This window comes from Bufo gargarizans, chromosome 6 (genome assembly GCF_014858855.1).
Source record: "Bufo gargarizans isolate SCDJY-AF-19 chromosome 6, ASM1485885v1, whole genome shotgun sequence".
Taxonomy (NCBI): domain Eukaryota; kingdom Metazoa; phylum Chordata; class Amphibia; order Anura; family Bufonidae; genus Bufo; species Bufo gargarizans.
The window spans coordinates 129,762,669-129,788,997 of NC_058085.1; the positions used below are offsets into that span (position 1 = coordinate 129,762,669).

Here is a 26,329-nt window from a genome sequence, read left to right on the forward strand (position 1 = left end):
TGGTCTCTTTACCCACATAGTTCCTTGTTGCGATGCCAGTCTTGTTTCTCTCCCCTCGTCTGTAATTTTTCCCTTTTTCCCTTTTTTCCCTGCCTTGTGGGCGTGGTTCTACCCGGCGCGTCCTCCTGTGGAGTCATGGGTCTATCGCTCTGGTCATGTGTTCCCACATCTCCATGGTGATGACGCTTGGCTCCGGGGGTTGGGGCGTTTCTTTGGTGACGTGGCGGGTGCTCTGAGCTTGCGCAGTCTGGCGGTAGGGACGCAGATTTTTTGGCGCTCCGATCCATACGCCCCGGTGTGAGTTTGTTTTTAACCGCCTCCGGACCGCCTAACGCAGATGTGCGGTCCGGAGGCGGCAGCCCTGCGCACGACGACGCATATACGCGTCATCTCGCGAGGGCCGGGATTTCCTGTGAACGCGCGCACACAGGCGCGCGCTCACAGGAACGGAAGGTAAGCGAGTGGATCTCCAGCCTGCCAGCGGCGATCGTTCGCTGGCAGGCTGGAGATCTGATTTTTTTTAACCCCTAACAGGTATATTAGACGCTGTTTTGATAACAGCGTCTAATATACCTGCTACCTGGTCCTCTGGTGGTCCCTTTTGTTAGGATCGACCACCAGAGGACTCGGGTAGCTCAGTAAAGTCGCACCAAACACTACACTACACCCCCCCCCGTCACTTATTAACCCTTTATGAACCCATGATCACCCCATATAAACTCCCTGATCACCCCCCTGTCATTGATCACCCCCCTGTCATTAATCACCCCCCTGTCAGGCTCCGTTCAGACGTCCGTATGATTTTTACGGATCCACGGATACATGGATCGGATCCGCAAAACACATGCGGACGTCTGAATGGAGCCTTACAGGGGGGTGATCAATGACAGGCGGGTGATCACCCATATACACTCCCTGATCACCCCCTGTCATTGATCACCCCCCTGTAAGGCTCCATTCAGACGTCCGCATGATTTTTACGGATCCATGGATACATGGATCGGATCCGCAAAACACATGCGGATGTCTGAATGGAGCCTTACAGGGGGGTGATCAATGACAGGCGGGTGATCACCCATATACACTCCCTGATCACCCCCCTGTCATTGATCACCCCCCTGTCATTGATCACCCCCCTGTAAGGCTCCATTCAGATGTCCGCATGTGTTTTGCGGATCCGATCCATGGATCCGTAAAAATCATACGGACGTCTGAATGGAGCCTTACAGGGGGGGTGATCAGTGACAGGGGGGTGATCATCCTGATCACCCCCTGTCATTGATAACCCCCCTGTAAGGCTCCATTCAGACGTCCGCATGTGTTTTGCGGATCCGATCCATGTATCCATGGATCCGTAAAAATCATACGGACGTCTGAATATAGCCTTACAGGGGGGGTGATCAGTGACAGGGGGGTGATCATCCTGATCACCCCCTGTCATTGATAACCCCCCTGTAAGGCTCCATTCAGACGTCCGCATGTGTTTTGCGGATCCGATCCATGGATCCATAAAAATCATACGGACGTCTGAATGGAGCCTTACAGGGGGGTGATCAATGACAGGCGGGGTGATCAGGGAGTCTATATGGGTGATCACCTCCCTGTCATTGATCACCCCCCCCCCCCCTGTAAGGCTCCATTCAGACATTTTTTTGGCCCAAGTTAGCGGAAATTTTTAGTTTGTTTTTGTTTTTGTTTTTTCTTACCAAGTCTCACCATACCCCTCACGGAATCCAAATGCGTAAACATTTTTAGACATTTATATTCCAGACTTCTTCTCACGCTTTAGGGCCCCTAAAAAGCCAGGGCAGTATAAATACCCCACATGTGACCCCATTTCGGAAAGAAGACACCCCAAGGTATTCCGTGAGGGGCATATTGAGTCCATGAAAGATTGAAATTTTTGTCCTAAGTTAGCGGAAAGTGAGACTTTGTGAGAAAAAAACTAAAAAAATCAATATCCGCTAACTTATGCAAAAAAAAAAAAATTTCTATGAACTCCCATGCCCCTCACGGAATACCTTGGGGTGTCTTCTTTCCAAAATGGGGTCACATGTGGGGTATTTATACTGCCCTGGCTTTTTAGGGGCCCGAAAGTGTGAGAAGAAGTCTGGGATCCAAATGTCTAAAAATGCCCTCCTAAAAGGAATTTGGGCACCTTTGCGCATCTAGGCTGCAAAAAAGTGTGACACATCTGGTATCGCCGTACTCAGGAGAAGTTGGGGAATGTGTTTTGGGGTGTCATTTTACATATACCCATGCTGGGTGAGAAAAATATCTTGGTCAAATGCCAACTTTGTATAAAAAAGTGGGAAAAGTTGTCTTTTGCCGAGATATTTCTCTCACCCAGCATGGTTATATGTGAAATGACACCCCAAAACACATTCCCCAACTTCTCCTGAGTACGGCGATACCAGATGTGTCACACTTTTTTGATGCCAAGGTGGGCAAAGGGGCACACATTCCAAAGTGCACCTTTCGGATTTCGCAGGCCATTTTTTACAGATTATGATTGCAAGGTACTTCTTACACATTTGGGCCCCTAAATTGCCAGGGCAGTATAACTACGCCACAAGTGACCCCATTTTGGAAAGAAGACACCCCAAGGTATTCCGTGAGGGGCACGGCGAGTTCCTAGAATTTTTTATTTTTTGTCACAAGTTAGCGGAAAATGATGATTTTATTTTTTTATTATTTTTTTTCCTTACAAAGTCTCATATTCCACTAACTTGCGACAAAAAATAAAAAATTCTAGGAACTCGCCGTGCCCCTCACGGAATACCTTGGGGTGTCTTCTTTCCAAAATGGGGTCACTTGTGGCGTAGTTATACTGCCCTGGCAATTTAGGGGCCCAAATGTGTAAGAAGTACTTTGCAATCAAAATGTGTAAAAAATGGCCTGCGAAATCCGAAAGGTGCACTTTGGAATATGTGCCCCTTTGCCCACCTTGGCTGCAAAAAGGTGTCACACATCTGGTATCGCCGTACTCAGGAGAAGTTGGGAAATGTGTTTTGGGGTGTCATTTTACATATACCCATGCTGGGTGAGAGAAATATCTCGGCAAAAGACAATGCTCCTCCCCGTTGACTTCCTGAGAGAGTACAGCACCGAGGCCACGAACTCCCTATTAAAGTTGGGCGTCACCAAAACCGGTGACCCGCACAGGGCCAACTTCGGGCGAAAGAGGCTTTTTCCACTTTGCTCATTTCAGCGAACCATCACTGATTTTCATCCCTTCAAGAGCTCTGTCAAGGGTGCAGTTATAGTGGCAATGTGGGGAACAAATCTCATGTATTCCTAGGAACGACTTTACTTGTTTAGTGGTGACAGGTCGGGGCCAATTTCTTATCGCATCTATTTTTGTTTACTTGGGGTTTGATCACTCCGCGCCCAATGACATACCCCAGGTATTTGTCTCCTCTAACCCTATTGCGCATTTTTTTGGGTTAGCGGTTAGTCCAGCTTTTCGAAGGGAGTCTACTACAGCCTGCACTTTGGGCAGGTGACTTTCCCAGTCGGTACTGTGTATCAAAATATCGTCCAGGCAAGGCTACTTTTACACTCGCGTTTGGTGCGGATCCGTTATGGATCTACACAGATGAATCCATCAGAACGGATCCGTTTGTATTATCTGTAACATAGCCAAGACGGATCAGTCTTGAACACCATTAAAAGTCAATGGAGGACGGATCCGTTTTCTATTGTGTCATAGAAAACTGATCCGTCCCCATTAACTTACATTGTGTGTCAGAACGGATCCGTTTGGCTCAGTTTCGACAGACGGACACCAAAACGCTGCAAACAGCGTTTTGGTGTCTGCCTCCAAAGTGGAATGGAGACGGAACGGAGGCAAAATGATGCATTCTGAGCGGATCCTTTTCCATTCAGAATGCATTAGAGCAAAACTGATCCATTTTGGATTGCTTGTGAGAGCCCTGAACAGATCTTGCGAATGGAAAGCCAAAACGCCAGTGTAAAAGTAGCCTAAGCCGAAGCTTACCGACGATGTGGTCGCAGCACAATGTTCATAAGCCTTTGGAAAGTGGCGGGGCGCCGTGCAGACCAAAGGGTAACACCTTATACTGGTACAGCCTCTCCGGTGTGATGAAGGCTATTTTCTCTTTGGCAGCCTCCGTTAAGGGTACCTGCCAGTACCCTTTGGTGAGGTCCAAAACAGAAAAATACCGGGCTTGTCCTAACCTCTCAATCAGCTCGTCTACCCGGGGCATGGGATACGCATCAAACTTAGATACCTCGTTTAATTTTCAAAAATCGTTACAAAACTGCAACGTCCTGTCCGGTTTGGGTACTATATACACCCTACTTTGAGCTAGCTAAGCTGCCTCCATATGTTCCTTTACCAGCGGTAACATGGTTTCCATACGTTCCTGCATCTGGGTTACGTATTCAACAACACTTTTATATGGTGTGGGTTGTTGCTCCCACGTCTCTTTGGCTATATCCAACAGACCACGTGGATGTCTGCCATATAGTGGTTCGAAGGGCGAGAACCCAGTAGAGGCCTGGGGAACTTCTCGCACTGCGAACATAAGGTCCCAGTCCTTTCCATCCTTAGCTACTACTAGTTTTAACATAATTTTTAACATTTGATTAAAGCTTTCTACTAGGCCGTCAGTCTGCGGTTGATAGACAGATGTCCGTATCTGTTTGATATTCAGCAACTTAGCTCCCGCATGACCTTGGACATAAAAGGAGTCCCCTTGTCAGTCAGAACCTCTTTGGGTATCACCACTCGAGAAAACATCTCCATTAACTCTTTTGCTAGGAGTTTGGCTGATGTATGTCACAGTGGCGTAGTCCAGGACGAGCAAGATGTGTTGGTGCCCCCTAGCGGACTTCAGCACTGGGCCTACGAGTGATTCTCTCAAATTGTACCTCGATAATCGGGAGGGGCACTAATGGACTGCGGAACAGATGTTGGGGGCTAGTGGTTTGGCAGGTCGGGCAAGACTTACAAAAGTCATCCACCTCTCTAAAGACACTGGGCCAGTAAAACCGTTGTATCCGGTCCTGTGTCTTCTGCAGTCCCAGATGACCCCCCGAGAACATGCTGGTGGGCTAACTCTAACATGAGTTTTTCGATAGGCCCCGGGCACCACCAACTGTTTAACAGGTTCACCCCGCAGTTGGTTTACCTGATATAGCATATTCTAGTGGACCACAAAATGGGTAAACATTGACTCGGCCCCAGGTTGTTGGGGTACACCATCAAGTATTACCACATTCTCCCAGGCACGGGATAGGGTTGATTTTTGGCGTTGGGGTGTACCGAAATTCTTCCCGTTCTGCCAACCCAGGACCCGTGGGCGACTTGTCCACGTCTACCACCATTACCCTATGCAGGGTTGTCTCCCCCTCTTCCACCGAAGTAGTAGTCACCCCTACTGCTGGCCCTTCGGACTCTGGTTCCCAGGGTTCTGGCCGTCCCCCTGAACAAGGCCAATGTCCTGGGCTTATTCCTGTCTCAGGGGTATCCTTAACTCTCACAACCGGCCATAGGGCAGGGAAACCTGGAAAGTCTCTCCCTATTATGAGTTCATAGTGGAGATTTGTGGCGACTGCCACTTCGTGGGTCCACCTGCCGGCCACTGTGGTTAGAGACACCAGCGCGATGGGGTCTTTCAAGTCTCCATGAATGCACATCACCCCAACTTTCCAGCCAGTATACTCAGCGGACCGCACCAGGGTAGCCTTTACCAGGGTCACCAAGCTCCCTGAGTCCAGCAGCGCCTCCACTTCAGTGTCTCCCACTTCCACCTGGCACAAGTGGTCTAGAGCCTCCGGGGTGCCTGTGGCACACAGTTACCTAGCATATAGCAATTGTCGGTAACCACAATTAGTGTCCATGGGCTCAACCCGATGAGGATACTCAGCCCTGGTGTGTCTAGGTTCCTGACACAGCTAGCGGATTAACTGGTTCCGGCCCATACGGGGAACCTCCCGGGGAGGGGGTTTCATTGGCTCATACCGGTGGGCCTGGGGTGGGGAGTTCTGGAGTTTGCCTTGCCCCTCTTGAGATTCTTGGCCTTATAGCGTTCCACCAGGTTCACCATTTCCAGGGCATTTCCAGGAGATACCTGTCTGATCCAGTGCTGGAGAGGGGGTGGCAGCGCCTTCCAAAATATGTCAGCCAATAGTCTATCCAGCATAGCCGTGGGACTCAGCACATCAGGCTGTAGCCACTTTTGCAAAAGGTGGAATAAGTCATAATACTGGGGTCTTTCGGGCTCAGCCGGCTTAAACCCCACTGATGTAGCCTCTGGGCCCGGACCAACACATTCACCCCCAGTCTTGCCAAAATCTCACCCTTTACCTTTGGGTAGTCGGCCGCTTGATCGTCCGGCAAGTCGAAATACACCTGCTGGGACTCTGATGCCAGGAAAGGAGCGACGACCTCAGCCCACTGGTCTCGGTGGCCACGTTCTCGTACATCGCCAGGTAGGTTTCAATGTCGTCTACGGGTGTCATCTTAGGGATCACTGCACGGACTGCTTTTCAGGCATCGTGGACGCATGGGGTTGCTCCTGCTGTATGTAAAGCCATTACGTGTTGTAGCAGCAACTGGTTGGTCTCTTGCTGCTGCCTATTAGCCTCCCATTGGTGCAGGTTGGTCTCTCGCTGCTGCAAATTAGCCTCCATGAGGGCCTTCACAACAGCCTTGATTTTGTCGTGGGGCACGGGTTGAAATGCAGCTGGTTTGATGTACGACATACAACTGTGCCCAAAAATGAAAACCCCAAAATATATCAGCGTTCATGCCAGCCTCACTGCACTTGCCCACTGCACTAGTTAGGACTAGTAGATGCAGCATAGAGGCAAAGTACACAGTTCTTGAATCAAACAGCGTTGTTTATTCACACATTGGTGTATAACAAAATGCAGATGAGGTGCATCACAAAACGCAGGTGGCTTGGTGTTTGTTAACACACAAGGAAAGTCCATAAACAATAAAAGTCACCTTTTCTCCTGGATGTTAATTCACACCGTTAGCCGTTCAACCTCATCAAGTCCATAGGTGGCCTGTTCGCCTTTAGAGGGGCCTGAGTCCACCAGCCCAGCGCAAACCTCGAATCCCAGCACAGCCCTTAGTTCACAGCACACAGACTCCTGAGCTCCACTGTCAGAGGGAGGTAAATTCACACATCTGGCAGTGCTGGCTGGTTTTCATGCCTGGCAAAATCCAGCCTAGAACATAGGGAGTAGTCACTCACCCAGCACTTTGACTACTCCCAGTAAGAGCCGTCCCGGATCAGCTATAACAGCTATGCTAAATCTTTAGGTGTCAATTAGCAATAGCTGCTGCTGACACACAAAATACCGGCTCTTACTTTACCGAGGCCAGGAACCTCGGTGACATACCTTCTATCTACGATGATTCCAGGTACCTTCTTACAAGGCAGACACCAAAACGGTGTCTGCATGATTTCGCTGTTCGCTTGACTAAAATGAGCCAAACTTATACATCCTGGCACACAATGTAAGTCAATGGGGACGGATCCGTTTTCTCTGACACAATAGAAAACGGATCCGTCCTCCATTGACTTTCAATAGAGTTCATGACTGATCCGTCTTGGCTATGTTACAGATAATACAAACGGATCCGTTCATGATGGATGCATGCGGTTTTATAATTGTAACGGATCCTCTTTTGCAGATCCATGATGGATGCGCCCAAAACGCGAGTGTGAAAGTAGCCTAACAGAGCACTTACTTTCATCTGCATATATTAAGTTTCTTATCATTGAAGGTCAGCAGATTTGTACCTATGAACCTGGCTGATGTGTTACATGTGCGCTTGGCAGCTAAAGGCATCTGTGTTGGTTCCCATGTACATATGTACCCGCATTTCCGAAAATGACGTTTTAATATATGCAAATGAGCCTCTAGGAGCGACAGGAGTGCTGCCTTTACACCTAGAGGCTCAGTGCTCTCTGCAACTGCTGCACCCTCTGATCTTTGATCGACAGGGCCAGGCATGATTGCGTTTACATTGCCTGGTCCTTTCAATCAAAGTGGAGAGAACACGGCAGTCGCAGAGAGAGCAGAGCCTCAAGGAGTATTGGCTCCTTTGCTTATATTAAACATCATTTTTGTCAGCAATGCGGGCAAATATGAACATGGGACCAACACAGATGCCTTCAGCTGCCAAGTGCACATGCAACAGGTCAGCCAGCTTCATAGGTACAAATCTGCTGACAGGTGCCCTTTAACCCCTTAAGGACACAGCCATTTTTCACCTTAAAGACCAGGCCATTTTTTGCAAATCTGACCAGTGTCACTTTATTTGGTGATAGCTTTAAAATGCTTTGACTTATCCAGGCCATTCTGAGATTGTTTTTTCATCACATATTGTACTTCATGACACTGATAAAATGGAGTAAAAATAATTCATTTTTATTTATAAAAAAAAATACCAAATTTGCCAAAAATTTAGAAAAATTAGCAAATTTCCAAGTTTCAATTTCTCTACTTCTATAATACATAGTATTACCTACAAAAATAGTTATTACTTTACATTCCCCATATGTCTACTTCATGTTTGGATCATTTGGGGAATTACATTTTATTTTTTGGGGATGTTACAAGGCTTAGAAGTTTAGAAGCAAATCTTAAAATCTTTTAGAAATTTTCTAAAACCCACTTTTTAAGGACCAGTTCATGTCTGAATTCACTTTGTGAGGCTTACATAATGGAAACCACCCAAAAATAACCCCATTCTGGAAACTACAGGATAAGGTGGCAGTTTTGTTGGGACTATTTTTAGGGTACATATGATTTTTGGTTTATCTATATTACATTTTTGTAAGGCAAGGTTACCAAAAATAGAAATTCTGAAATTTCATCTCCATTTGCCATAAACTGTTGAGGAACACCTAGAGGGTTAATAAAGTTTGTAAAATCAGTTTTGAATACCTTGAGGGGTGTAGTTTCTTAGATGGTGTCACTTTTATGGAGTTTCTACTCTAGGGGTGCATCAGGGGTTCTTCAAATGGGACATGGTGCCCCAAAAAAAGGCCATCAAAATCTGCCTTCCAGAAACCATACAGCGTTCCTTTCCTTCTGCGCCCTGCCATTTGGTCATACAGCAGTTTACGACCACATATGGGGTGTTTCTGTAAACTTCAGAATCAGGGTAATAAATATTAAGTTTTGTTTGCTGTTAACCCTTGCTTTGTCACTGAAAAAAAACTGTTTAAAATGGAAAATTTGCCAGAAAATAGCTGTTTTGGCACCGTTTTTATTATTCTTTTTTGACAGTCTTCATCTGAGGGGTTAGGTCATGTTTTTTTTTTATAGAGCAGATTCTTACGGACGCTGCGATACCTAATATGTCTACTTTTTTAAAATGCATTTATGTTTTACACTATATTATCTTTTTAATAAACAAAAAAACAAAACATTTTAGTACCGTATTTTTCGCCCTAAGACGCCCTAACCTAGGCCCATAAGACGCACCTAGGTTTTTGAGGAGGAAAATAAGAAAAAAAATATTTTGAACCAAAAGGTGTGCTTTTGGTGGGTTTTGAACTGATTGTGGTCTGTGGATGGCACTGTTATGGAGGATCTGTGGATGGCGCACTGTTATGGGGGATCTGTGGGTGACGCACTGTTATGGGGGATCTGTGGGTGACAGTTATGGGGGATCTGTGGGTGACAGTTATGGGGGATCTGTGGGTGACAGTTATGGGGGATCTGTGGGTGACAGTTATGGGGGATCTGTGGGTGGCTCTTATTGGGCTCTCTGGATGGCACTGTTATGAGGATCTGTGTATGACACATATATAGCATCTTATGCTATGTGTCATCCACAGATCCCCTCCATAAGTGTCCCTGTAGTGAATGACCCTCAATACACTGGCTGGGGGCCCGGCATCTGCTTTTATAATGACAGCGGGGCCCGTGCAGTGACTGTATTCTACTACACGGGCCCCGCTCACTGTATAATCGTATCTCTAATAGTAAATTGTTATGTATATAATCGCATAATGAGCACTGTGTATTACTTACAACTACAAGCGCTCGCCGCTCGGTAGGTAGCAGAGAGGAGGGAGGAGGAAGGCCGGGAGGACAGGCGCTGGCGGCGTGAGTCATACGTCATGCGCCCACGCCGCCTGCTTCATTCATAAAGTGGGCGGCGCAGGCTGCCTCCTCCCTCCTCTCTGCTACCTACCGAGCGGCGAGCCCTTGTAGTTGTAAGTAATACACAGCGCTCATTATGCGATTATATGCATAACAATTTACTATTAGAGATACGATTATACAGTGAGCGGGGCCTGTGTAGTAGAATACAGTCACTGCACGGGCCCCGCTGTCATTATAAAAGAAGATGCCGGCCCCCAGCCCCTCCTCCCTCACAGCTGATACACCCGCCGCGCAGCATCGCGGCGGGTGTATCATTGGAAACTCAGCAAAATCAGCAGCATTCGCCGTATAAGACGCACTGCTATTTTCCCCCCACTTTTGGGGGGGAAAAGTGCGTCTTATACAGCGAAAAATACAGTATCTCCAAAGTCTGAGTCAGTTTATTTTTTGTTTTTAGCCGATTTATCTTAGGTAGGGGCTCATTTTTGGCGGGATGAGAGGACTGTTTTGTTGGCACTATTTTGGGGGGGCATATGACTTTTTGTGATGTAAGGTGACAAAAAAATACCTTTTTTTTTGCACCGTTTTTATTTAATTTTTTTGACAGTGTTCATCTGAGGGGTTAGGTCAAGGGGTAATTTTATAGAGCAGATTTTTACGGATGCGGCGATACCTAATATTAGGTTTCCTAATATGAAGGCGACCTTGACGTGGTAAGTGGCTTATTACGCTTTGGCCAAAATGTACACCAATGCCTTATTCAACATCCAGCATAAAGGCAGGGCAGAGTGCTGGTTTGCAGAGTGCGATTGCATTTGTGTTTTTGCGTTTGTATCTGTATTTCGCCATAGCAATCTGCACCTGCTAGGGGTTGTGCGGGCTGAATCTCCCATATTTTTTTAGTTTGTGTCTCAAGTCTGAGAACCATAGTTTTTTTCCGATTGTCAGTGGCTAAATGGAATAAAAATTGGGGAAGGGGATTATAAATTTAGTACTCCATGGAAGTGTGGTACTCCCTGAAGCAACTGTCAATGCAGAGGCCCGGATGATCGGGGCACGTGTCACACTGAGTGGTGGTGTCCTTCCGTATCCCCCTCCTGTGACACACTCTGCACTTTTTTTGGGGTCCATCCCTTCTTTCTAGTATGGGGGACCACACCTGGAAAGTGTTTGCCTGGGACGATCCGGGCGCCTCCAGTTCCCGAGTTACTCCGGCCTGCTTTTTCCCGTTCAGAAAAGATCAGGGCCTTAAGGACTGCCTCATAGAACTAAAGGAATTTCCCTGTGTTGCCAGCGCTCTGGGACCGCACAAAAGAGTTGTCCAAGGCAACCTGTACCAAGTAGATTGCAACTTTATTGTACCATGCTCGGGTTCTGCGCATGGCATTATATGGCTTGAGGATTTGATCAGAGAGATCAACTCCTCCCATATACCAATTGTAGTCGACGATACAATCGGGCTTGAGGACCGTTGCCGCGGTACTTCGCACAGGGACAGGGGTGATGCCGTTACCGTGAATTATGGACAGTACAAGGACATCCCTCTTGTTCTTATATCTGACCAGCAACAGGTTTCCACTGGTAAGTGCATGGGTCGCACCCCTGGGGATAGGTACCTGGAGGGGCTGGGTAGGGAGGCCGCGTTGATTTTTCCACACTGTCCCACAAGCGGACGTGGATCTGGCGGCGAGGGACTGGAACAAGGGGATACTAGTATAAAAGTTATTCACGTACAGGTGGTAACTTATCTAGCAGTGGGTGCATTAGGTCCCACACAAGTTTCCCGCTAACACCCAGAGTTGGAGGAAATTCTGGGGGTTCAATACGGGAATCTCGCCCCTCGTACACACAAAACTTGTAAGTGTACCCTGAGGTACTCTCACAAAGTTTGCACAGCTTAACACCATACCTCGCCCGCTTAGAGGGAACATACTGGCGGAAAATGAGTCTCCCCTTTAAAGCAATGAGAGACTCATCAACCGCGACCTCCCTTCCAGGTACATAGGCCTCCATAAATTTGGCCCCAAAGTGATCGATGACCGGCCTGATTTTGTACAGGCGGTCATAGGCAGGATCACCTTGGGAGGGACATGCTGCATTATCTGCATAATGCCGGCATTTCCGGATGGCCTCAAACCGGGTACGTGTCATGGCCGTACTGTAAAGTGGGGTCTGGTAGAGGACGTCCCCACTCCAGTAATGCCTGACACTAGGTTTTTTGACTAGGCCCATATGCAGCACGAGGCCCCAAAACGTCCTAATCTCGGCTGCACTGACTGGAGTCCAACCAGCGGCCCTCGCCAAAAAGGAGCCCGGGTGTTGAGCAAAGAACTGTTGGGCGAACAGGTTTGTTTGCTCCACCATCAGGTTCACAAAGTGGTCACTGAAAAAAAGACTAAAATAGTCATATTCAGTGAAGCCCACTGTGCGAATCTGGATTCCTGGTTGGCCAACAAAATCGGGAATTGCAGGCTCAAAATGTTCTGGGGTACACTGGAAGGGGGCTCTGGTGGACTTATCTGGTGGGCCGGAAACTAGTACGAGCCCCAGAGCTTCTCGTACTAGTGTGGGCCGCAGGGTCCCTAGCATGGCGGTCCCCTTGCTCCGCCTGGCGGCGTCTCTGCCTCCTTGGGAGCTCATCATCATCATCGCTAGATGATGAGGAAAACGCGGATGACAAAAGTAAAGTGGGGTCATCCTTGTTCCCACTGGGACTCTGAGTTGGAGGCAAGAGAACATCCTGCGGGCCATAGGGGAGTGTGCGCGTGTGTGTGGAAATCATAATTTGGTGTGCGTGTGTGTGTGGGCACGGGTGTTCACGTACTTACCCTAAACCTAACAGAAAAAAAAAACTAAATAAAAAAGGGCAAAAAATTTACCTGTACGCCCTGTGTCCTTAAGATGTTAAAGAGCATGTATACTTTTGCAACAATTTTTTATTGTTTAAGTGCATCTGAAATAAAATATGAAAACTTTGCAAATAGTCTGGATTAGTGTTTTGTGTCTCCAGCTCCTATGCAGCCCCATGTGTCTCCATGGTAACAGACAAACATGTTCTGCGTAGTCTGATCCTGTAGTCATACATATTTCCATTGGCCGCTACTTCATGTTAACATACATTCTATAGAATAGGAGTAAATTTACATGGATGACTCTGTAGGATCAGACTAGATAGGCTTTGTTTGTAGTCTGTTACCATAGAGACTCATAGCTCTGTATAGAAGCTATGTATACCAAATAGTATGATATTTTTAATTAACGCTTGCTAAGGCCCTTTTAAAATTTTGGATGCATGAAAGTTTCTTGATGTTGAAGGCATGCCAAAAGATCCATCGGTCGCTCATACTCACTGTAATTTCACAGCTCAGCACAAGGTCTAAACAAGAACCGAAATACACAACACTCATGCAGACCATATGCACCACCTAAACAGTCTGAAGCCACCCACATCTAATTTATCTACCAACTACCATATGTGACCTTGCATATTCTCCACTGCAGATCATCTAGGTCTACTATGACATGACTGGATTGTCCTATACATAGACATGCACAGCTATGTTTTTTTGTATAGAAAATACATACCTTGCATCAAGTAGTTTTGGGTCCAGGGGAGGATACATAGAACGAACCACATCATCAACTCTAAATGCAGAATAAAGCAACATTAGATGTAAAGCAGCATATGTGTTAGATGTATTACAGTCATCAGTATTGTCAGATGTGTACAACCTGAACTGTGATGCTTTGTGCACATGGCCGTATTACAGTTCCGTGCATGAGCTATAATATTTAGTGCAGATGGGATAACATAGAGGATTGGGAAAACCTTTCCCATTACATGGGCTGTGCCTGGTATTGCAGGTCAGCTTCATTCAAGTAAATAGTGCTGAGCTGTAATACCTGACACAAGCCAGAGACAAGAATGGTGCTGTTTCTGTGCAAAAGATTTTTTTTCCAGTTTTACACCATCTCCTTCAATGAATTCACTGAGGTGAAAGTCCAGAGAAGCTGTGATATCAAACTGTGCATCATATATAATGTACTGTGCAATTTAGGCAGGTGTGGAAAAATGCTGGAAGGTAAAAAATGTTTTAAAAATTAGAAGGGTAATTTTTATCAATTAACAAAATGCAAAGTGAATGAACAAAAGATAAATCTAAATCCGAACAATATTTGGGGTGTCCACAGCATCAATTCTTCTAAGTACATTCGCACGCAGTTTTTGAAGGAACTTGGCAGGGAGGTTGTTCCAAACATCTTGAAGAACTAACTGCAGATTTTCTGTGGATGTAGGCTTGCTCAAATCCTTCAATCTCTTTGTGTAATCCCAAAGAGACTCAAAGTTGAGATCTTGGTTCTGTGGGCACCAAATCTTCACTTCAAGGACTCCTTGTTCTTCTTAACACTGAAGACAGTTCTTAATGACATTGGCTGTATGTTTGGGATTGCTGTCCTGCTGCAGAATAGATTTGGAGCCAATCAGATGTATTGCATGATGGATAAGTATCTGCCTGTGTTTCACAGCAGTGTTCAGTGAACATAGGCCTGCTCGGCTCCTTCTGTCTCTTCATGTAACCTTCTTGCCGAGTTCTTTCAGAAAATGTGTTCGTGTACCTTGAAAATTTATATTGTTTTGAAGGCAAAGGGAGGTCTGATTTAGATTTCTATTTTGTCCATTTACTTTACATTTTGTTAAAGGTGGTTTTCTGAGACTTTTTGACTAATGACCTATCCTAGGTCATCAATATCTAATCAATCAGGGTCCAACACCCGGAACCTCTACCAATCAGCTGTTTGAGAAGGCCTTAGCGCTTCTCACAGCTTGGTATCACAACTCAGCGCCATTCACCTGAATGGGACTGAGCTGCACCTAGGCCACGTGACCGATGAACGTGACATCTCTGGACTAAGGTAAGCTATAAGAAGGCCTTGGTGCTCACAGGAGCGCTGGAGCCTTCTCAAATTGCTGATTGGCAGGGGTCCCGGGTGTCGGACCTGCACTGATTAGATCTATTGATCCAGAAGATAGGTCATCAGTTAAAAATGTCTCATAAAAACCCTTTGATAAAAATAAACTATTAACACTTCTATTTTTGGGAAGAAGGTATGGGATAACAAAATCACTCACAGGCAGAAACTACCCATTTTTCCCTTTGTAGAATAAGGAGCCGGGGGGAAGGGGTCTCCATAGTTCTGGCTCCACAGTCCATAGGAAGGAGGCTAGCCCTCAGGCCTCTCCAGCAGCTCCATGACTGTTCAGTCTGTCACAAGGTGGTACCCCCAAATTCTGACCTAGGCCTCTCACCCAGTTAAGCCAGTACTCTCTGCTCTGTACTGATGAGAGACAATCATTCTGAAACAGCTGTCTGCAAATATGGTTTTGGCTTACTTGTTATCCAAGTCATATCTCAAGGCCTGTTTAAAGGGTCAAATATTGATTTATAGGAAAGCTACTGAACATCTGATGACATTAGAAGCAGAGCTTGCTAAGAGGTGATTTGCATCCCTTTCTTCCCAGAATCCCAGAGGAACATGTATGGCCTATAAGCCTCCTCACACTGATTAAGGTGCTCTCCATAACAAGAGAGAGTACCCCCCAAACACTTCTATTTTTGAAAGCATTTTTACTTTGCAGCATTTGCAGTAAGCATTTTTTGCACAGTACTGTACATGAATGATCATCAAACTTCATGGCTTCTCTATTTACTCTATATTTTTAGTATAGCCTGCGCACTCCCAATCACAGTGGTCTTGTTGCAGTTTTTATCTTCTACAACAAAGGCGGCCACTGCTGCCAGAGGACAAGAGACAGACACATAAGGCACTTGGAGGACTGTGGTACAAATTATTTAGACACTCCTTTTGCAGATACCTCTTTGCCGTTATAATTGTGATAGCTTGTAGACAAAATTGCTCTTGCTCCACAGCTGTGCTTTCTTTATAGATAATTGTGCTACATAATATTGTGCCTAACCCTTAAAGGGAGTCTGTCACCAGATTGTGACCTTATAGACCGCTTACATAGCGCTCTAGCATAGCAGTCTATGATTCTAATGGTACCTTTGATGTGTGCTTCTGAAGTTCCCCTAAGGCAAAAACTGACTTTTATTCAAGGGATCGCAAGTGCCCAGGGCGGGGTTCACCTTGTTGGAGCCCAGGCTGTTCTGCCTCTTTTCGCCATATCCCCGCCCCAGCCTCTTCCTCTGCCCGCCCCGCTCTTCCTTTGCGTCCTCCTTCTCTGCAGCCGAATCCCGCGCCTGCGCTATCCATTGCTTGGCCGGGGCATGCGCACTGCGATGCCCATTGTGGGTGTATCTGGTCCGCCTCCTCGCCGCTGTTTCTCGCCGTTGGCCGGCGCATGCGTAGTAGCTACTGCGATGCCGTGCCCACAATGGGCATCGCAGTGCGCATGCCCCGGTCAAGCAATGGATAGCGCAGGCACGGGATCCGGCTGCAGAGAAAGAGGATGCAATGGAAAAGCGGGGAGGGCAAAGGAAGAGGCTGGGGCGGGGATATGGCGAAAAGAGGCAGAACAGCCTGGGCTCCAACAAGGTGAACCCCGCCCTGGGCACTTGCGATCCCTTGAATAAAAGTCCGTTTTTGCCTTGGGGGAACTTCAGAAGCACACATCAAAGGTACCATTAGAATCATAGACTGCTATGCTAGAGCGCTATGTAAGCGGTCTATAAGGTCACAATCTGGTGACAGACTCCCTTTAAATAACACAGGTTGAGACTCTCAAGCCTATAAGAGAAGGCAGTGTTTCCTATTCTGGAGGAAAACATCCTGGTGCCCCAGTGTCAAAATCTGTTGGTCACCGATGTGAGACCTATTGGTAGATTACATCTACCATTTGCCACTGCTCTGCAACATTGCCCCATCGCTGACATCTTTCACTTTTTCTCACAGCATCAAGATATGCTCATTTACGCTTTGTAAATCCAATACATCACTGCTTTTGAAACAATAGGAAAAAAAGAATGTGACCTTAAAACAGTGGTGACTACACAGTATGCTAGGTAGCCATGCTGAGACTTCCAGTACCCTCATGGCAGGAGAGCAACATATTGCTACCTTCTTCATTATAAAAATCCTAATAGCTGTATAGTGTTACACTTGTAGGTTGGATTGCCTTTTATCTAGAAATCCTAATAGACTTCATAGGAAGCAGACATTGTGTGGGCGCAGTCACTGTACATTAGAATAGAGTCTATTCATTTACAAGTCACTGCTGTGAGTCATTGTGTGGTTTCATTGTAAATTTTCGCGCACACTAATACAGCCCAACAAATAGTCAACTTCACTGTGAGTCTTTGCCAGGTGCACTAGTAACATGCATATTGAGCAATTGCCCCCAGCTAAAACTACAATTCCAAACAGTGTGAGACATCCTTATCTATGTTAATCCATCTGAAAGGTCTTGAAGGACAACCTCTGCCTATATGACCTTTTAGTGGGACCCTTTATAAGCCAGATTTTAGTAGTCCATGTGACACAACATTTCCCTATAGTGGGCCAAAGTAAATGGGGCTAAATTGTAATATATAGTCCACAGAGAAATGTGCGAATTTCTTGAAATTCATTTCATGTCTGCTTTGTCTAATTTTTCTAAAATTCAGTTTGTTTCCGAACATGACTCAAATATGCTCCAGTTAGCCTGAAAATTGAGTATATGACACTCTAAGGGTACTTTCACACTTGCGGCAGAGGAATCCGGCATGCAGTATGCCAAGTGATGGCATTTGTACAAATGCATTGAAATGACGGATCCGTCTTTCCGGTGTCATCTGGAAAAACGGATCCGGCATTTATTTTTTTCACATTTTTTTCGGTCTTTGCATGCGCAGACCAGAAGGACGGATCTGGCATTGCTGTATTTGAATGCCGGATCCGGCACTAATGCATTCCTATGGAAAAAAAAGCCAGATCCGGCATTCTGGCAAGTGTTCCAGATTTTTGGCCGGAGATAAAACTGCAGCATGCCGCTGTATTATCTCCGTCCTGCACAGTCAAAAAGACTGAACTGAAGACATCCTGAATGGATTGCTCTCTATTCAGAATGCATGGGGATAAAACTGATCAGTTTTTTTCCTGTATAGAACCCCTAGGATGGAACTCTATGCCGGAAAAGAAAAACGCTAGTGTGAAAGTACCCTTAGGTCTCCGAGGACTCTGATTTTTTATAATTACATAGTCGTAACTATTAGTAAACACATTATTACGTTGCTAACAAACAGCGAGTTTACAACACCCCCAAATGCACCGTCACGTGTATTATGCTTTTTTATAATTCAAAGAAGATTGTATTGGCAAAAAAACAATGGCTTGTTGGGACCAAGCGTCCCAAAATTATGCCTTAACAGAGTCTGCTAATACACAGCCCAATACGTTGTAAGATGCATGGCATTATGGTTTCTGACACTTTTTTTTAATTCTAAGCCAGTAGTAATTATTTCAGCAGCTAGTGTATATACCGTACTACAGTACCTCTTCTGTTGGATCAGACTAGACTGGCTAGTCTTCACTGCCCACAAGCATCAATGAGCCCTGGGCACCCAAGAACCTGTCACTGGTTAATATTTGTTCTTTCTTCCCTATTTGCTGTGTGTGCATATCCTTACGCAACTGCCACCAACAACTCCTAACAGCTAAATCAGAACAGTCTAGATGGCAAGCAGTTCATCGAAATGAACATCCTGCTTGTCTCAGTTCAATGATGTGCCACCTATAAAAGTCTGTTAACTGGACAAAAGTCTTAAAGTGCATTGTTGAGGCATGTCTAGCAGCCAATGATCTCTCACTAAGAGGTACACTACCCGAAAGTAGCCTCTGAGAGCTTTTTTATAGGGTGGGCTGTGAGGGAGGCAATTTTATGCCCTCTCACGGAAAAAAAACGAGTGTCTAATCAGACCACACATGTAATCATTTACATATCTGCCTGAGACACAACTGCATGCTGAGTTGTGCAGCAATCTGACATTTATATCTAGGTGCTGTATTTGATTGTATTTGTGAGTATGTGATGGCAATATATTGACTTTGAGACTCTTCATTGGTCAAACAAGAAACATACAAATCTATAAACAGCCCATCAGTAACAATTTAAAGTCTCTGATAATCTAACCACATGAATTTCACCACAGCTTTATGATGGGACCATATATTGCCAAAACCATATTGGAGCCATAGCACGTGGACTCAATATACTACTCTTACCTTGGACTGATTCTTTTCGCAACAACAATGATGTCGCTCAAGCTTGATGGAGTTTTCATTTTAGCACCTGACCCCATAGTCATAGCTACCAGCTTTTCAGTGAGTGTGTGGCATATCTATAAAGGAAGAAGTCTCATTAAAGGGGTTCTCTGTGTTGGCATACATAGATATATGAACTTAATACTTCTGTAGTAATTAAGACCTGGACCATGGCTTCTGCCACCACAATCATGGGACCAGCTGTGTAAACCTAAAACAAATTCCAAAATCTGTTCTTGGGGAGCAAATTACTATAGACTATCTATTATGGTAACTGTAATATGTCCCTTGCATACATACCTTTAGAATTGAAATGCAGTGAGACACAAGTCCACTAGGAAACAAGAAAATCAACATCACTTGTGTGATTCTTTAGCAAACACAGAAATAAAACATTGCATTATATACAGTATGTGTATGGTATATGTAAGATGTATTAGAGAGTTATTTTCATCATCTCTTGAAGGTGGACAGTAGAAAGAAATATTTCCATGCTACCTAATACCTGTAGTGTCTACATAATACCGGCCTCCAGTAGTACCTAATGCCTTCAAGGTAGTATCATGCAATCTATACATAAAAGCACCTAAATAATACTACCACCGCCACTAATTACAGCCACACCAGTCCTCCACAATATAGATAGTGTAAAGATGTCCATATGTGGGGATGGTGCAGTTAAAGAGGAGTGTTAATGGTCTTAGTAGTCATACCTTTGCTATAATTTTGTTGTTACAGAGTATGCATGTAATTGGCGGCATCCAATTTCTATTATAAGATCTGATTATTTGGAAGCACAAGCAGGTGTCTTGGGAGGATCTCCAGTTTTAGAAGCAGTCCTTGTTCTGGCCAAGATGCCGTTTTGTAAAGTACATTAAAGCCTCTTTAAGACAACCTCCCAAAATCAAAATTGAAAAATGGGTTCCTAGGGGTTGGTGCTGTCAAAGAAGAGGTGAACATACACTAATCTAGAGGCATAACGGTTATCTAAAAGAGGAGGTCTTTTCAGATATGTTTCACTGTAATGAAATCAATTAAGATAGATTAAATTGTAAACGTACGATGCATCTTCAATCCAGTCTTCATCTTCCAAAATTGCCTCGATTTGTGGGTTTGTAATCACAACATCATCCAGTTCCAGGTCTGATGGCTCAGACTGGGTTTCCATTGCTCCAATCAAATCCACAGTTGGCCTTTTAAGAATACAAAAATACATACATAAATATAGAGGGCTTTCTGGGACTGTATTGATTACTTAGATTTAGAATAACCTACTAATATGTTATTGGTGGGGACCCAGAGTCCTGGCACCCCCATCTATTACTGAATGAAGGGGCTGTGAAAACCTCCTTTAGGTTACTGTATGTCCACAAGACTAGTAATAGACTGTCCCTGACTTCTTCGGCTAGGATGATGCCAGTGGACACCATATTGGAATGTAATAGTTTATATATTACACAAAAATGTAATATATATTTTGTGACCACACTAAACTTAAAGTGGTTGTCTCATTTTGCCATTACAAAACCAAGATGAGATACAGTCCCAACCACCAGCCGGCCGGGAAACATAGGAGTGCGTCAGCGCTCACTGTTTCAGTAGCTCCCATTGCGGTGCGTGGGAGCTATGGAAAAAGCATAGCACAGCAAATTTATTATGTGTCCAAGTTTGGAAAACAGTATAGCTTGCTGTGCTACGGCATTTCCGTAGCTCCCATGCACCACAATTGGAGCTAGTGAAACAGCGCCGGTTTGGTGGTAATAACTGTGTCTCATCTCACCTTAGTGATTGCAAGTTGAGACAATCCCTTTAAGCTTGCTACAGGCTTATGTACACCTCAGTCATCAAAATGGTCATCCCTAAGGAGAATAATGCTAGTCATGTCCAAACACAATAGAATGATCAAATTAAATCTCCTTTCATAGAAAATTATATATTTATTATGGATTTTTTTCTGCATGCAGCTTCCTATTATAAGCAAAAGTCCCTTATCCCAGTATAGATACTACTCACTATATCCAGCCTGGAGTGGACTAACAGAAACACCTATTCATCTAGCTGCCACCAGACAACCAAACCCAAAAACAAAATTTATGGCTGTGGCCACAGATCCCAATCTGTCTCAGCAGTGGTTGTCTATTGGTCTTCAACTCCTTTCGACTTACTTGTTGTTGTAGTGTGTGAGAAGATTTTTCGTTCGGCAGTAGCGCTGCCTGCAGACCACAACCAAGGCCACAAAGGAAGCCAGAAAGATAGTAGCCAGGACACCAATAGCTACAATTACAACAGTCTCCATCTCTATACTGTTTGAGCAGGCTAGTCATGTGAAATGAAGCTCAGTCATCTGTAATATGAGAAATGGTCATGTTACGCAAGTTACAACTGACCAGAGAGCAGAGAAAGGATAGCAGGCTTGGTGTTAAAACTATAATTAGGAAAATACTGAATGTGGAGCTTAGTGTAGGACAATAGTTCCTTTGGTCTATCAGAGAGGATGATTCTGAGGGCTCACCTTACATCGTATCTTTGCTTTTATCACTTTACAAGACATCATCAAGTCATCATTAATAGGTTCTTTGTGGATCATCAAGAAATAGACATTGAGACAAATAATTGCCTCCAGAGCTAGTTGAAAATGGGCTTATATTGTGCTGAACCTTTGAATCTCTTATTTTTTCAGAATTTGGGCCCTGAGAATGATTCTCTGGTGGGCCTGTCAGACCCTGTTGTGGTCTTTTGTCCTGGTAACAGTGATCTATGCATAATCAATCTCCTGCCCCTTTGGAGAGGGGTTCTTGTGCAGGTCCACACTATCCCATAGAGAAAAATAATGGGGCACTTGATTTGGGCACTCTTCCTTCATAGTTCCTATATCAGCCACCTTGATTGTCTGCATGGTATGTACTTTATGCTTTTGATACTGGACACTTGTTTGGGATAGGTTAAGGTAGCCAGAGCCCACATGTCAGCTGCATGTGACCTTTCAGCTATACTGTAATCACTTTGGTCATAATGCAGTGGTCTCCAACCTGAGGCTCTCCAGCTGTGCAGCTTCTAGAGGAGTATTGTTATTATTCTGCCACACTGTCCCCATGCAGCCTCTGCACCTCCATATACAACTCTGCCTTGTCCATAAGGCTGTAGAACAGATCACTAAATAGTGGATTGCAATCTACCTGACAGTGAAGCCCAGTAGATGTTGATATGAACCCATGAGATTGTTGATCTGAGCAGCATCCTCAGTCGGCCACATGTCCCTCATCTATTCGCGCTCTACTATATTCCAGTTATCATTCACTATACTGACCCTGATACTGAACTTCTGCCAATTAAGTTCTTATAATTTCTTTTCATTTAGATTTACTTACCTAGATTCAGACATCAAAGCTGCGTTGTACATACGGATACTTCCGTGTAGGCCTCTCACTGATACATAAGTGAGTAAACCTTTCTTGCTTACGTTTGTCTTTTCCTAAATCATTAACAGACTCGGGGAGTGACCATTTACTATTCATGCAATCCATTCCAGTTATCAATCGCTCTAATTTCAGTGCAATAACTGGAGGGTTCAGTGTTCTAGAAAATGATGACTTGCAGAGCTGGAAAAATACCGTACGGGACAATACATGATAATTTATGGATTTTTTTTGCTTAGAAAATATTTTTTTATTTCTTATTTGATTTTTTTTAAATACAGTTTTAAAGTCTGTTGGAATTTTAAGGTATATACGTTGTCAGGTAATTTAATTTATAACACAATTAGTGGTTAGTAATCATGGAGAAATGGGAATAAGCTGGTGGATGTTGAGAATCCTGATGAGTAGTTAGGGATCATGCATGTGTCCGTGTACCGTCCAGGCCCGTGCTGCGGACCACAAATTGCGGTCCACAATGCACGGGCACTGACCATGGGGCCACCGCATGCAGATTGCAGACCTGTTCACTTGAATGGGGTCCGCATCTGACAGTCCGGAAACCGTAGTATTTCTATGGGCTTCTGATCCGTGCCTCCATTCCACACCACATCTCCCGGATTGTGGACCCATTCATGTTATTGGGTCCACATCCATGTTGCAGGGTGCACACGGCAGGTGCCCGTGTATGGCAGGCCGCAATACGGCCACGGCCAGGCAGCGGCGGTGTGCATGAGCCATACTGAGAGGAGAGCTGCTCATCTCTATCTGCAGTAGTAGTCTGCCAAAAATCACAAGTTTCAGTTGCAGTGCATAGTAGAGTACGCTGTCAGAGACGGAGCTGAAACTTTTTTTGATGCGTTTTTCATACTGAAGGTTTACAGGCAACATCTCTTCACAAGCATCAGTGAAAAACGCATTGCATCTGCACTTGCTCGCGGATGCAATGCGTTATTCACTAAAGCCCTACTGACTTTTATGGGGCGGCATGAAAAACGCAGAATATAGAACATGCTGCATTTTTCAAGCAACGCAGAACTGATGCGTGAAAAACAACGCTCATGTACACAGACCCATTGAAATGAATGGGTCAGGATTCAGTGCGGGCGCAATGCGTTCACGTCACGCATTGCACCTGCGCGGAATACTCGCTCGTGTGAAAGGGGTCTTAGGTACTGCAGAACCTCACAATACATAGCTCACATTCTGCAGATTTAGAAAACACACCTCAGCTGCTGCAGAACATCATAATACACATCTCAGCTGCTGCAAAACCTTATAATACAAAGCTCAGCTGCTGCAGAACCTCATATACACATCTCAGCTGCTGCAGAACATCTATTCGCATAATACTTACCGTAGTTTGAATACTGTACGGAGCGAGCGCTCCATACAGTATTAGAATGTGTTGGCTCCGATGAGCCAAAGTTATTAGTTCGCGAAGTCTAAAAAACTTTTCCCGAACCCGAGTTCGGGAAATGGTTTTCTACAGTACAAATGACGAATTATGAAGTTATTTTCCGAAGTTTCGCGGGACTTCGCGAAGCAATAACTTCGGCTCATCTGAGCCAATACATTTTAATACTGTACGGAGCTCCTGCTCCGTACAGTATTGGAACGAAGTTTTATGCGAATCGACTTCGGATGTTTCATCCGAAGTTGATTCGCTCATCCCTAATTATAATATTTACTTCAGATGCTGAAGAACCTCATAATACACACCTCAGCTTCAGAACCTAATACACATCTCAGCTGCTGCAGAACCTCATAGTACACATCTCGGCTGCTGCAGAACCTCACAATACACATCTCATCTGCTGCAAAACCGCCTGATATATGCCCTAAGATGCCGCCAAACCTCAACCTCATAATACATTATGATGTAACACATCATAAGACATACCTCAGCCACTGCAGAACCTGGTAGTACATACCTCTGCTGCTGCATAACATCATAATACATAACTCATCTGCAGCCGATCTTCTCTTTGTAAAGGAAGAGACTGGTTCAAATCAATCAATGGTGAACAAGATCTCCTCTCTTTAAAAAGAGGTACTGCAGGAGGATCCACAGAAAATGAATCGAAAACAAAAATATAAAAAACTTCAATAATAGGATTAAAATTCCTGCTGTTTTACACAAGCTGGATTAGCCACTGAGGTTTTAAAGAGCCCATATCCAATTTATACAGTACTATAGATGGTATCTCTTCCTGCAATATATGTTCTAAAAGTTATGCAAATACATTTGATGGAATTCTGAAAAACATTGAAAACTAGAAAAAAAAATTTTTTTGATTAATTCTGATGTTGACATAAGCAGAAAAAAATAAAATACGAATTCAGTGCAAGATTTGTAGAAATGAGATCAGTACCTCACATTTCCATTCAGACGTATGAAGTTCAAGAAGAAAAAACTGTCTTGTAGAGCTATATCATTGCCCTTCCCCCCTGTTCCAGGCAAATAAAACACAATAAAGTGCCACCAAAAAGTCTTATATCTAATATAACATAGAGCATGATGTGCCGATCTCAGTGCATATATAGTCAAACATCTACAGGTAACAACACTGCAGGAGAGAAATGCATGAAAGTAGAAAATTAGCTTTACCTTTTGTTCTTCGTTTCCTCCATTCCCACATTCCTGCTCTTATCTGAGACGCTGGGAGTAAGAACATTCCAGCCTGACAGATTGCAGAGAACCTACCCCTGTGCATTATGGGATTAGTAAGCACATTCGAAGTGCACAAGCACAAAATAAGGCCTCTTTCACACTACCGTATGGCGATTTCAGTGTTTAGCGGTCCGTTTTTCCTGGATCCGTTGTTCCGTTTTTTGTTTCCGTTTCGGTTCCGTTTTTCCGTATGGCATATACAGTATACAGTAATTACATAGAACAAATTGGGCTGGGCATAACATTTTCAATAGATGGTTCCGCAAAAAAAGGAACGGATACGGAAGACATACGGATGCATTTCCGGATGCATTCATTTTTTTTTGCGGACCCATTGAAATGAATGGTTCCGTATACAGACCGTATACAGAACGCAAAAAACGGCCTGAAAAACGGAAAAAAAACACGGTAGTGCGAAAGAGGCCTAAGTAAAAAATAAGAATATTATTTACATATACTTTGTCAGCATGAATGGCATCTAGTAGGTGCCCTATAATTAAAATTTTAGTGTTTGTGGAAAAGTATAGCAATATATCCTAATTGGTTATTTCTGCATCTAGCCCTTTGACAGGAAAAATACTTTGCAGTTCAGTTTTGGGTTATGAAAACGTCTGGATTATCAGATGCCAGATAAAAAGAATGTCACTGTACATGTGCTGTCTATATTGCGTATATATGAATATATTTGAAACAGTGTTAGAAAATATTTTTTTTATTATATTAATGCTGGAAAATTCGGTTTATTATTGGTTACAATGTTAATTTTATATATTCTTTAAATGTAATACAAGACTGCCAATGTAAATTTACATTGGCAGTCTGGTATTACATTTAAAGAATATATAAAATTAATATTGTAATCAATAATAAACCGAATTTT

At 44.4% G+C, this 26,329-nt stretch overlaps 1 protein-coding gene across 2 annotated transcripts in view; it reads right to left on the reverse strand.

Moving 5' to 3' along the window:
* TMEM98 (transmembrane protein 98) overlaps positions 1-25,473 on the reverse strand; it is a 38,225-nt gene extending 12,752 nt beyond the window's left edge. The window contains exons 1-6 of one of the 2 annotated variants that reach the window (XM_044296635.1): positions 25,387-25,473; positions 21,528-21,706; positions 20,424-20,555; positions 19,663-19,696; positions 19,324-19,439; positions 13,690-13,749 (exon numbers count right to left, since the gene is read on the reverse strand). In XM_044296635.1, coding sequence (XP_044152570.1) covers positions 13,690-13,749; positions 19,324-19,439; positions 19,663-19,696; positions 20,424-20,555; positions 21,528-21,658 — 473 coding nt within the window. In that variant the 5' untranslated portion in view covers positions 21,659-21,706; positions 25,387-25,473. Of the gene's footprint in view, positions 1-13,689; positions 13,750-19,323; positions 19,440-19,662; positions 19,697-20,423; positions 20,556-21,527; positions 21,707-22,730; positions 22,814-25,386 lie in introns of those variants that run through there. The other variant, XM_044296636.1, reaches the window with a different exon arrangement.
* Between the last annotated feature and the right edge of the window lie 856 nt (positions 25,474-26,329).